The sequence below is a fragment of the Tiliqua scincoides genome, chromosome 2 (assembly GCF_035046505.1).
Source record: "Tiliqua scincoides isolate rTilSci1 chromosome 2, rTilSci1.hap2, whole genome shotgun sequence".
Lineage (NCBI taxonomy): Eukaryota > Metazoa > Chordata > Lepidosauria > Squamata > Scincidae > Tiliqua > Tiliqua scincoides.
This window is the reverse complement of record NC_089822.1, coordinates 97,849,466-97,863,413: the sequence shown is the minus strand read 5'-3', so window position 1 is coordinate 97,863,413 and position 13,948 is coordinate 97,849,466. Positions and strand designations below refer to the sequence as shown.

The following is a 13,948-nucleotide window of genomic DNA, read 5'->3' as shown; positions in this document are numbered from 1 at the left end:
TCCAGCCTTGATCTGCATTCCTGGGTCCATGCAAACTGTGCTAGCGATATAGCCAACACAAGACCGAGTAGACCCATCAGGCCATCAGGCTGACCAGGACAGGGAAACAAATGTTTTCTTACCCTGAAGAGGCTGCTAGAGGCTGAAACTCCCCCATGTGATTTAACAGGTGCCATCTTGGGAGTGGATTGTACTGCCTGTCACTCAGTCAAATTGACAGCCCTTTGCTGACTGCATTTCAGAGAAGATGATGACTGAGGACTGGTCATAAGTCTCTCACATCTTGTCTAGTTTGGCACTCTAAGCTTATGAAATTGGTGGGTGTTCAACAGCCTGTGAGCAGGGTTAAGTCTTCCCGTTCCATTCTAGCAAGGGAGATCAGAGGGGGAAAGCCTTCCCTATCCCCAGCTGCTGCAGACATACACCCACATCAAGATGATTCCCCCAAGTCCTGCTAACTTGGCCGGCTGCATGCTCCCATCTATGGCTGCTGCTTGATGCACACATCTGTATCAAGAGGGATCAAGATCTTTGTCTTTAAGGTTAAATAGGACCCTTCTATTGTTGGTTTTGTGGGATTTTTTTTTTCTTCAAATAGTGCTTTTGTGGCATGTTAACTCTGCCACCTTTTTTAGACAAAAAGAGAAAAGCCAAATTTGTAGGGTGGAGCAGATAGCCCTCAATGCTTCAAAAGAAATGAACGCCACAGAAGAAAAAAGATGACATAATGTAAAATTTACATTGAAAGTTTTTGATTAGAAAGCTATAAGCAGCTCTTAATTACCACCTTAAGAACATAAGAACAGCCCCACTGGATCAGGCCACAGGCCCATCTAGTCCAGCTTCCTGTATCTCACAGCAGCCCACCAAATGCCCCAGGGAGCACACCAGATAACAAGAGACCTGCATCCTGGTGCCCTCCCTTGCATCTGGCATTCTGACATAGCCCATTTCTAAAATCACGAGGTGGCACATACACATCATGGCTTGTAACCCGTAATGGACTTTTCCTCCAGAAACTTGTCCAATCCCCTTTTAAAGGCATCCAGGCCAGATGCCGTCACCACATCCTGTGGCAAGGAGTTCCACAGACCAACCCTATAATGAGTAAAGAAATATTTTCTTTTGTCTGTTCTAACCCGCCCAACACTCAATTTTAGTGGAATTCCCCGGTTCTGATGTTATGTGAGAGTGTAAAGAGCATCTCTCTATCCACTTTATCCTTCCCATGCATAATTTTGTATGTCTCAATCATGTCCCCCCTCAGGCATCTCTTTTCTAAGCTGAAGAGGCCCAAATGCCGTAGCCTTTCCTCATAAGGAAGGTGCCCCAGCCCAGCAATCATCTTAGTCACTCCCTTTTGCACCTTTTCCATTTCCACTATATCCTTTTTGAGATGTGGCAACCAGAACTGGACACAATACTCCAGGTGTGGCCTTACCATCGACTTGTACAACGGCATTATAATATTAGCCATTTTGTTCTCAATACCTTTTCTAATGATTCCAAGCATAGAATTGGCATTCTTTACTGCTGCCGCACATAGGGTCGACACTTTCATCTACCTGTCCACCACCACCCCAAGATCTCTCTCCTGATCTGTCACAGACAGCTCAGAACCCATCAGCGTATATCTAAAGTTTTGATTTTTTGCCCCAATGTGCATGACTTTACACTTACTTACATTGAAACGCATCTGCCATTTTGCTGTCCATTCTGCCAGTCTGGAGAGATCCTTCTGGAGCTCCTCACAATCACTTCTGGTCTTCACCACTCAGAAAAGTTTGGTGTTGTCTGCAAACTTAGCCACCTCACTGCTCAGTGTCTCCAGGTCATTTATGAAGAGGTTGAAAAGCACCAGTCCCAGGACAGATCCTTGGGGCACACTGCTTTTCAACTCTCTCCATTGTGAAAATTGCCCATTGACACCCACTCTCTGTTTCCTGGCCTCCAACCAGTTCTCAATCCATGAGAGGACCTGTCCTCTAATTCCCTGACTGTGGAGTTTTTTCAGTAGCCTTTGATGAGGGACTGTGTTGAACGCCTTCTGAAAGTCCAGATATATAATGTCCACAGGTTCTCCCGAATCCACAGGCCTGTTGACCTTTTCAAAGAATTCTAAAAGGTTTGTGAGGCAAGACTTACCCTTACAGAAGCCATGCTGATTGTGCCTCAGCAAGGCCTGTTCATCTGTGCGTTTTGAGATTCTATCTTTGATGATGCATTCCACCATCTTACCCGGTATAGATGTTAGGCTGACCAGCCTATAGTTTCCCAGGTCCCCCCTCTTTCCCTTTTTAAAGATTGGTATGACATTTGCTATCCTCCAGTCCTCTGGCACTGTGGCTGTTTTGAGGGACAAGTTGTACATTTTAGTCAAGAGATCAGCAACTTCATTCTTTAATTCCTTAATAACTCTTGAGTGGATGCCATTCGGGTCCGGTGGCTTATTGATCTTTAATTTATCAATGTGCCTTGTAAACTGCCTCTCATCTTGACCCATTGTTACTAGATGGGACAACCTTGTAATTCAGTGTAACTCACTAATAAACCTCAGCCCACCTCTCTTTATTAAACCTTTTTTGTGACCTCACAGACACTGAAGATTAAGGACAGAGGGAGATCTACTGTCTCCCTACACAAAGGAGCTTTTGATACAGGTGAGCATTGCCGTCTGGAACTGCCTTATCCCTCTCTTTCTCTAATGCACACACACACCCTCTGCCCCCACCGATCAAATGGGTTGCTTCTGTCTCTTCCTATTGAAGAGGAAAGATGCCAGTTAGGAGAAAAGACCATAGAGGAGATTCCTTCTACATATTTGTTGCAAAAGAAGCTTTTCCAAAGTTGTGTCTGGCACAACTTTGAGACTTGATGGATGTTGACGATGGCTTTGTGGCAATGCTGAAAGAAGTCTTATGTTCAGAAATGACCCATCTCTCCCCCACCCCCATGAATACAAATTCTGGGGTCAATGAATAGAAGCATCTGTTACTCATCATTTATTTTGTTTTGTTTAATTTTGCAGCTTCATTTCCAAAACAAAATAAGTCTCGAGACTCATTTTTCATATATCGGAGTACATGTAATTAGGACATGCAATGGGCAACCCAAGAGCTTTGTTTGGACCCCATAGGTTTCCCAGATGGCTTCCTGCAGATCCCACCTTCCAGGATACCCACACATGACCCACATTATGCAGCTCAACCACTTTTTCCTCTTTCCCAATGTGAACAGCACTGGAGGCTCCTTGCAGATAAAAGGCCTGTGTTTTCACTAGACTTGCTTATGGCTGGTTCATATTTATGTTTGTGATTGGAGGCACAGAGCTTGCAGAGTAGTTGTTGTTTGGGTCTCATTGATAGAGAGAGGGGGGGAAAAGACGTAGCCTTGGATATATGTAGGGCAGTTCCTTCTGTTTAGCAAATAGTGGTAGTTGAGGAACTCTGGGAAAGGATGCACTGTATGCTAATTCACACCCCCTTTCTCCTTGCTAGGAACCTTGGGTAAGTTGTAAGAGAAAAATAAGAGCCATGGTGAATGATAATGCTGTCTCCCTTCAACATTAGTTGAGCTCCCCGTACAAAGCTTGTTTATTCAGTCTTTGTAATGGGGCTGGGGTGAATTCTACCTAGAGAGAATTGTGTTGACATCTGTGACACAAAATGTGCTGATAAGAAAGTGAGTGGGTGGAGAAGGAAGGCTGAATCCAATTCTGCAGAAATGTGCTATGAAGATGAAGAGTGAGGGGGTGAACTGAAAAAAATGAATAGGGCGACAACAGGGAGAAAAATACTGTATCTGTCACAATCAGATGTGAGATTGGATAAAATGATCTATCAAAAATTAGTACTAAAAATATCTGGAACAAATCCAGGCATAATCTTTCATTAAAACATAAGACAATAGAAATCCAACTCTGTATTGATTGCATTTGTGTCCTGTCATTTTTTTCCCTAGGAGTTCAGGATGGTATACATGAGGGTTATCTCCTTTTTACAGTAATCCTGCAGGGTGGTTAAGTTTGAGAGGTCTAGGAAGTTTTGTGGATGGAAAGAAAAGGATGTTAAGACACATGTAACATGCATGCATTGGGAAAATTAAATGCAGTGTTTCATGGCACAACTCAATGAACTGGCATTAAATGAAGAGAGAGGGAAGCAAACAGGTGCAACAATATTGAGCTTTGATTTTGAGGATAATACAATAACTGGAATGGGGATTCAAAAAGATAGTGAAATACTAATACAATGAGGCTTTAAGCATCAGTGGTTTCTAAGCAAGAGGAAAGAAAAGGAGGAAATTCTGACAAGAAGATTATTTTTATAGGCAAGCTCAGGAGTGCTAGGCAGTAGCCTTAACTAGCTTCAGGGAGAGGAGCAAGGCAAAGGAGCTGAGATTGCTTTGCCAGGGGAAGATTTCTTGGATGGCAGCTCAGTGTGCACTTGAGCTGGTTGCCCTTTCAGGAAGGATGCTAGCCCAATATTGGGGAAAAAGCTAGAAAGAACAGGCATGTAATGTGCCAGCTGACATGGTGGTCCTTGTGTAGTGGAGGAAAGGGGTATGCTTGGGTCTGACCAGCTTTTTATAGGTAAAATTCCCATAGGAGAACATAGAGGCTATTGTTGGGTAAAGTCATCAAGGACTGTTTCTGGGTGGGGGGAGGGGGGCCCTCATGCACCTGTGAACCCTACACAGGCTACTTGAATCTTTACCAGCAATTGAGCTGGTGCAGATCAGAGTAGCTCCATAGGGGCTGCCTGGTCCTGACATGGGGTAAGAGAACATTGGTTCCCTTACCCCAAGGAGACCTCCAACTGGCTGGTTGGCCCCGTGGGTTACAGAGGTGGCCATTTTGGCTCCACTGTATCATGGCACCAGCAACCACCGTAGGGTTGGGCGGTAAGAAATAGCTTTCATTCTTTTCACATCTCTTTGATTTTTATACATATTTATAAGTAATTCTGTATGCTTCACAACCATGAAGCCCTTCCAGGGTACCAACTTTATTATGAAACCTGACCATGAGTGATGGAGATCCATGTTATGTGGCAAAATACACTTATGAACCATTAGTTAATATTGGCCCCCATGAATACATCATATGAGAAGAATTTTCCTAGACCAGACCAATGAACTTCTAGTCCAAATGCCTGTTTTCCAGAAGTTTGCCATCCTAGGCAGCATGAAAATTATAGAGAGGTGAGGTAGTGGAAATGTCCAGCTGTCCAGCTGACATGGTTCAGGATGTGGACTCACCTCCCTGCATTACAATTTCTGAGCATGAACTGGAGGTTGTCCATGACTTTGTGTACCTTGGCTCAACGATCTCCGACACTCATTCTCTCGATACCGAGCTAAACAAGCGCATCGGTAAAGCAGCTACCACGTTTTCCAGACTCACAAAGAGAGTCTGGTCCAACAAGAAGCTGACGGAACATACCAAGATCCAGGTCTACAGAGCTTGCGTCCTGAGTACACTTCTGTACTGCAGCGAGTCATGGACTCTTCGCTCACAACAGGAGAGGAAACTGAGCGCTTTCCACATGCGCTGCCTCCGACGCATCCTCGGCATCACCTGGCAGGACAAAGTTCCAAACAACACAGTCCTGGAACTGTGCTGGAATCTCTAGCATGTATTCACTGCTGAAACAGAGACGCCTGCGTTGGCTTGGTCATGTCGTGAGAATGGATGATGGCCGGATCCCAAAGGATCTCCTCTATGGAGAACTCGTGCAAGGAAAGCGCCCTACAGGTAGACCACAGCTGCGATACAAGGACATCTGCAAGAGGGATCTGAAGGCCTTAGGGATGGACCTCAACAAGTGGGAAACCCTGGCCTCTGAGCGGCCCGCTTGGAGGCAGGCTGTGCAGCATGGCCTTTCCCAGTTTGAAGAGACACTTTGCCAACAGTCTGAGGCTAAGAGGCAAAGAAGGAAGGCCCATAGCCAGGGAGACAGACCAGGGACAGACTGCACTTGCTCCCGGTGTGGAAGGGATTGTCACTCCCGGATTGGCCTTTTCAGCCACACTAGACGCTGTGCCAGAACCACCTTTCAGAGCGCGATACCATAGTCTTTCGAGACTGAAGGTTGCCAATACGGGAGGTAGTGGAATGCTGTATTTTTGCTTGATGTTTGGGTTGTTCTTAGCAAGCCTTGGGAAGTGAACCAGAAGCATTTTTGTGGGACTGCCCTCTGTTATTCAATGAACTGCTGACAACTAATCTTAGGAACAATATATTGGAAAGAACTTATCAAAAAATTCCTGTTCAAGGCACAGGTTTTTTGCCCCCAAAACCTTAAATGTACATCTGAGAAGTGACTGTATCTTAAAGCAGATGCAAACAATTATGCCGTTAGACCACTGCAAGGGTGGGAAACAGAAGGGGCTCAGCAGGTATTAATCCTGGGATCCAAAGGGAATCACTCTGGTTTCTGAATGGGAGGCTTCAGCTCTTTACAGACTCAGTTAAGTGGCATGAATACAAATATTCATTTGTCAGTGGTAATTTTACAGATGGGAGTTCCCTCCTAACAGATGGTCTTTTTCCCCCTCCCCTTCGCCTTTCAAAGAGCAACTGTGACCAGGGACAGCTGCCAGCAGTGGAAAGTCCATGTCCTTCATTCCACCTAAATGGAGGGCATCTTAGACAGAGGGCTTAGCACCTCTAGTGTGTCAGGTGTGGTGGTACCAACAGTGTGGGATACATCCTGCCATGTCAACTTTGGAAAGCTAAGCTTAACTTAGATAAGGGACTCTAGCAGGAGCAATACTGTATTTGCAGACACTGACTCAGAGGTGTCCTCCTGTGATAATTGTCGTCTGTGAAAGCAGAGGGCTAATGATGAGGGTATGCAGGGTGTCTGCCTCTTTTTCAGAGCTATGAAAAGCTTGCAAGAAAATTGGTTTAATTTGGTAAGGGTGCCCCTAACTAGGAAGCTTGCTGTCACTCTAAAATGTTGCCATAGATACAGCTAAGAAAGAACTCTGCGTGAAATGAAAATGGAGATATCAAGACACGTCGGCACAGAAAGCTACCACTGTGGTTCACAATAGGTTTGGGTTTAGTTTTCTTTCAGACAGGTGAAGAAAAAAACAAGAAATGCATGTATATTCTGGGGAAAACCATCTTCCCCCCCCCTGCCATTTTTGACTCTCCCTGAAAAAAATATTGTCCGTCTCCAGCTGGTGTGCCACCATTTCTTCTAGCGAATGAAAACCCTGTTCTCCGTTATTAGGCCACAGAATATCTAAGAGGATCGCAGTTGGATCGTGAATGTGGTGGCCCAGCCGAGGCCACCTGAATGTGTGAAGCAACGCTTGTGGGGGGGCACCAAATGCCCCCCACCCATCTGTCTGCTGCTCCCTCCAGCCTGCCACTCCTCTGGAAGCTCCTCTCCCTTGCTGGAAGCAAGTTGTAAGAGAATTGAAGCAGCAACCTCCTTCCTCCTCCAGTGACACCGGAGGGAGAAGTAAGGGGAGGAAGCTGCTGAAGTTTCACATCACTTGTCAAGTGGGTGGGGGTGCTTATGAAGCACCAAATAAGCAGGGAAAGGTGATTTGGAGCCTGCCCACCCCTCACTGTATTTGGCCTCTCTGCTCTGCTCCTCTTCCATTTGTAGTGAACAGGAGCCAGGGATACTGGGTTCCCAGCATTCCCTGTGCCTGTTCATTTCAAACAGAAGCACTTGCCAAGGACACCACACAGCACATGCTTTGTGACTAAAGGGAAGGGGGGGGGGACAGGAGTGTGCCGCCTTGTTATCCCGCCTGCCCTGTCGGAGGGATGCATGCGAGCAGAGGGGGCAATATTGAGACACGTTCCACCCCTGCTTGTGAAATGCCTACCATTGTGGGGGACTCCCTACAAGAAAGCACTGAGACATCATGTAAATGTTTTCCTTATACGTTAGTGTGGCATAGGATGAAATATTTCTTCTTAATGAACTTTAAATAGCTAACCATTGCACATGATGGCTGGGAACCAAAGACACCTGGGGTCACCCAAAGCCTTGCATATCCATAAAGGGAGTTTTGATTTGGAACAGTAGAATGTCCTGCCATGTCACAAGATGTATTTGCAACTTGGCTCAGTTTCAAAAATAGTGTGTCATGGGGGGAGGGCTGCTGTTCATGAAGTGCATAAGGCCCTCTTGGGATGCATGAAACTAGGTGATCAGGTATTTCAATCCTGGCTGAATATAGGCTACTTGCCTGGAAATTTTAAACAACTTTAAGTGTATAAATTATTCCATTTCTCTGAACTCTGATCTTCTGAAGTCTGATCTTTTGCGTCTGCACTCAAGTTTGTACATAACTCTGATCTCGGAAAACTCAAATACTGCAACGAAATTATGGAGGCCACAAGCTGTGATAATTCTTCTTTTGCATAATTCCTTTGCATGTGTTAATTTTTTTAAACTGGGTTTGCAAGAAAATTACATTACCTACAAAGAGCAGTTTGGTAGCAGGAAGACAGCCATGTATGATCCAATATGATCTCCTGGCAAGGAAAGATGTCTGGAGCCCATAAGTGGAACAGATCACAGGAGCAACATGCCCTGAGTAGCTGCAACTTTGTCCCATGTAACTCCACAATTATAGAGGCCTGCTCACTTTAAACAAAGTTTGAGGCTCTTAAGAATCCAAATTCTGCATCAGGTTCCAAATGCATTGTTGTGTCATGAATATCTGAAGAGTTTTCCGGGACTGCAAATCAGAGACCGTCTTCAGCAAATGAATACATTGCTTGTACACTACTGCTGTTTGCTATGAATAATCAAACTGTTTTAACAACAATGAAATTGTTCAACAGATTATTTTTAATAGCTCATTTGCACTCCTTGGAAAATGTGCTGTGCCAAAGGCTGCAGTCTTCAACCGATTTACATATATGAGAGCTATTTCTGAAATGTACTTTTCCCCCTCCTGCTAGCTCCTGCTATTGTTGTGCCACCGAAAAAGATTCACAATATAACTGGAGCCCAAGTCTATTTGTCCTGTGAAGTGAAAGCAGTCCCAACACCCATCATCACTTGGAAAAAGGTATGTCATATGTGGTTCTTCTGAATTCCAAAATGTTGCATAGGGGGTGATTCCTAGACCCAAGCCAGTCCACTTTCTCACTGGAATGTGATACTGAGAGTGCAGTCCAGAAGCACTCTTGGGCCAGTGCAAGTCCCTTGCACTAGCCGATGACAGTTGCAAAAGTGCCATAGAGTACTTTCATGATGACCTAAGAGGAGGGAGGCCGACTCCAGATGCCAGCCCAAGCCGTACTGGCCCTGCACAACAATAAGCCCGCACTGGCCAAGCTGGGCTGGTGCAGGGGTCTGGGGGGGGGGGCAGGCAGACCAGTGGGCAGGAGGCGGATTAGCGGGGGACAGTGCCAGTATCTGGCTCTTATGCTGGATCCTATCCCTGGTACCAGACAGCCCGGGGTAGCTCCAGGCTGCTCAGATCTGCGCCACCTCTTGAGATGCATCCCCATTGGGGCTATTGCCGCTTTACCCGGGGTAAGGTGAAGTGATTCCCCTTGCCCTGGGCTGAGCCGATTTCAGCCCCAACCCTGCTCTGGATGCAGGGCAGGCCCATTGTTCTGCCTGCTCCAGGGCAGGTTAGGATTGGGCTGCCCAACTTTACTTGTAAAAATAGGATGCAAACACAAATACCTGGGAGTAAGTACCATTGGATTCAGTGATATTTACTTCTGAGTAGACATGCATAGGATTACACTGATAGCCTGTGATCCCTGCTTAGAGACTGACATAGGCAATTGTAGTCTGCTGATCTTTGTTGGGCTTCCAACAGACTTTGCAGTTGACCAAGAAGTCTAGGTGGTTCATTTGCAGGGTCTAGATATGTTCATAGAACTGGTTTTAGTAATTCTATTTACTGCCAGCAGGAGGTCTAAAAAAATTCAGGTGGCAGCCCCTGATCTTCTTGGGACACTAAGGGCCCAATGCTATCCAACTTTCCAGCACTGATGCAGCCATTCTAGTGGGGCACAGGCTGCATCTCGTGGTGGGGGCAGTCATAGATGCATTTGTTCCCTTCGTTTCCTTACCTAAGGGCTGCATTGACGCTGGAAAGTTGGATAAGATTGGGCCCTAATTCTTCTCTCCTGCAGTGTATTTACAGCTCCACAGAGAGTGAATTTTGTTATCACTTCCAAACAGGATGACATCATGGCAGATAAATTAAGTAGTGGCTGAGGACCCTTGCCCATCAGTGACCCTACTGCCCAACTTCTGAATCTTCAGTGCTAGAGGGAGTAGTACTGTCCAAAGTGTGATCAGGATCTGGGGAGGCAGAGCAACCTGGCCCTGCTTCTGAAAAACTGGTGACAGTGTGCTGACATTGCTATCATCTGCAGGTCACGGAATCCCCAAAGGGAGTTAAGCTTCTGGAGGAATTGCCTGGAGACAGAGTCAACATGGCTGTCCAGGTTCGAGGTGGCCCTTCTAAGCATGAGAGCACAGGATGGGTCTTGGTAAGTTCACATGAGATGGAGAAGGAAGTCTGTGATGATGCAACCAATGGAAATTCTATATAGGATGCGGGTTGGAAGGCTATCCTTGGGAAGGGAAAAGTTCAAAATGACTCTGGGCCTTTTTAACAGTGAAGCAGAGCAGGCTCCTGACCCACATGTTAGCTATTAGGTAGTTTTCCTGCATGTTCCTTTCCAAAGACAAAAACGCAATATCCCACTCATGCAAAAAATACATGATAGAACACAAATTTCCTGTGTCTGCAGGGGCTGCGTGCTCCTACTGTGGACTTGGTACATACTGATGTTACTCAAAAAATTTGGGGAGAGGCTGCAGCTCAGTAGTAGAATACCTGCTTTGTATGCAGAAGATCCTGGGCGCAATCTGGGAAAAGACCCCTGCCTGAAAGTCTGCAGAGCTACTTGGCAGCTGTTGCAGCTTGCCATTCTTTTCTAATTCTTAAACTGTGCTTATCATTGCCATTTCATTTGCTTTTGTTACTGTGACGTAATTAAAATCCATGCAGTGCTATCTAACACAGAGGAATGTCTGTCCAAAATCACTGTCCAAAAAGGATTAACGCATACATCTATGCAAGTTATGACTTTATTACAACATACAACTACTTCAGCCATCACATATAAATTAAGTTTATATCTAAAAACTTGTTTTTACTTACTTGTTTAGTACTCTCTGATTACAGTTGCTGAAGTCCTTGAAAATATGTTTTTGTCAATGGGTTTCACTTGTATGAAGCGTTCAGTCTGTTCCTATATTCTGCTATATCTTCTGGAGCTTTTGCATGATAGCCATTTTGTTGCTTCTGTTAACATTTTCCTGTTTGTGTTTTTCTAGATTAACCCACTGACAAAAGAAGATGAGGGTGTTTACCAGTGTCATGCTTCAAATATGGTTGGAGAAACACACGCAGAAGGAAATATTAAAGTCCTAGAGCAAAGTAAAAATAAGAAGGCAAATTCCCCAGCATCAGAAGACATGAAGTAGCAGAGTAATGTTGGTAGTACTAGTTCTTTTTGATTCTAGGAATGCCATTTTAAGATATGCTCACCATTCATGATGATCAGCAATTAAATAGCTGTTTGACTTAATGGTGATGATAATAAAATGTCTGTGTACAGAATGTCATAACAAAAAGCCCTGCCTGGGGATACCTTACTGTCTGGATTTCAGGGAATGACTGTAAGCAAGTGTATTTAGGCTTTGTTTTATTTGAGTAAAGGCTAGGGAGTTAAGCTACTTTAGCTTAATCTTGGTCCTGGAAGGGGGAATTGAATCAATAGGAATTCCATGTTTACTTATTTTGAAAAACTCTATCTTGCCCTTCTCAGCAAAGGACCAAGGTGTCTCATTTTTCCATACCGGGAAGACTTCTGCAGTACACATGTGTTGTAGGAACAAGTTTTTCATTATTTGATGAATCGTTTTTGTTCTCAAGGAACTATATTGGCTTTCACTTAGTTTCCAGGCAACATTCAAAATGCTGGCTTTGACCTTTAGAACTCTTCAAGACTTGAGAACAGTGTCTTGTGGACCATATTTCCTGTCTGATCCCCCATGTGCTTGAAGGGCATCCTGCTTTGACTGTCTCTGCCTTCAGAGGCAAAGTGTGTGGCTACAAGGAATTGGTGGTTGTTTTTTTTCAGCAGACCTCCTCTACCCACATCTTGCTATAGAACAGACTACTTCCTAGAAAAACCCATCTAGCCCAGTCTGTACTGAACTTCTGCAAGAAGGCCAAGACATGGATAGTTTTTTTCTAATTGAGAGTTGTGAATTTTTTTTACATAATCATGATTTTAAAAATGTCTTTTACTGTACTTTTTGTAGAAAACCTTTATTTGAAAGCCTGAGGAAGCAACTTCCTTATTTGCAGTATTCCCACCATGCAGTTGCACAAGAATCCTGCCTAGGGATTTGCAAGAACCACCTTCTAATGGGAAAAGCCTTTGGAACAATGCAAGCACTATAGTTCCTTGCTCTTGGCTTTAAGAAGAAGATACACTGGGTATCGCCTCTTAGTCTCAATAAGCAGGGAAGTTCTAGTTTGTTACAAGCCATCTCAAGACCACTGCTGTATCCCTCTCAGCTGTGATTTACCAGATATCTTCTGCTACAATGATCATCTTTTGAGTGTACTATTGTATTGTATACCTACAAGTCTCTCCTCATTCTTTCATTTGGGCAAAGGCAGCACTCTCTCTAGGGAAGGCAGAAGTGTCTTCCCTTTTGCTATAACAGTTTACTTGCCCTAGTTCCATTGTTCACTGCTAGTGCTGTGTTTCATTTGCTTTACTGACAGGGACACACTACAACAGGCCAGCACATGGCCCACTAGAGGAGCCCTCCCCCTTACTTGTAGCCACCTACAGGTCTACCGAACACCCATTGTTTATGATCCTCTCCCCTCTTTTTAGAAACAGACTTACCAAAGTTCATCAAAAATGGGATAGGGATAGGATGTTTTCATCTGCATTGCTCCTGGATTCAGAGGCATGTGATGGAGTTGGTGACAGTCCTGTATCCTGTTGCAATCAGTTATCCCTACTGCTTAGCCTACCTGCACCTGAGATTCCCTTTCTGTGTGGACTGCTAGGAGAATGAAAGCTTTGTGTCCTGTTGCAACTGAACTCTGAGGAAGAGGAACAGAAAACACCAGCAGAGTGAAAACTAGAGGAAGAAAGAGGGAACAGATGGGGGTACCAAGCAGCCTGTGGGGGGCAGAGAAAAAGGATAACAGTACAGACAGGAGATAGTGTTTACCATGGAGCAGAGGAAAAAAGGAGGGTTAGCAGAATTCATTGATTATTGTGAAGAGAGCAAAGGAACAGAGCTCTATAGAGCACAAGAAAATAACAGAATGGGTTCAAAAGAGAACAAAAGTTCAAACTGTAGCAAATGGCTTTTCAGCAGTTACTGAATAATGTAATCATTTGCCTGAGTAAAAGTGGCTCTTGACGTAACCTGTTGTGCATCTCTGTATTAGAGAAGAACTTTATGTACAAATGAGTAGCCATATCTGCTGTTGTGTATAACCTGTTGTGCATGTCTGCATTAGAGAAGAACTTTATGTACAAATGAGTAGCCATATGTGCTGTTGTGCATAACCTGTTGTGCATCTCTGCATTAGAGAAGAACTTTATGTACAAATGAGTAGCCATACCTGCCGGCACTGTCACCAAACAACTCTCACAATATTTGTTTCCTTATCTCTCTAGGAAGAAGTTGTCTCTGAGAGAAGTCAGCTGAACACAGACTAGAAACCAGTGAATTAGTGATTTGCTTTACTTTCCTATTTGCCAAGGACTAGAAGGCAAACATCTTTGATATGCTTCTTGATTAATGGTGCAGCTTGTACACCTTTTTCTAGAGAATATAAGACATAGTTAATAATGCAACAGATGCTCAATAAAAGCATGTTTTTTACCATTTTAAAA

General features: G+C 44.4%; 1 protein-coding gene across 2 annotated transcripts in view; it reads left to right on the top strand.

Moving 5' to 3' along the window:
- Nucleotides 1–13,948, top strand: part of IGFBPL1 (insulin like growth factor binding protein like 1) — a 45,588-nt gene extending 31,640 nt beyond the window's left edge. The window contains exons 2-5 of one of the 2 annotated variants that reach the window (XM_066618132.1): nt 8,939–9,048; nt 10,379–10,495; nt 11,349–11,507; nt 13,730–13,948. In XM_066618132.1, the coding sequence (XP_066474229.1) occupies nt 8,939–9,048; nt 10,379–10,495; nt 11,349–11,498 (377 nt within the window). In that variant the 3' untranslated portion in view covers nt 11,499–11,507; nt 13,730–13,948. Of the gene's footprint in view, nt 1–8,938; nt 9,049–10,378; nt 10,496–11,348; nt 11,512–13,729 lie in introns of both variants that reach the window. The other variant, XM_066618133.1, reaches the window with a different exon arrangement.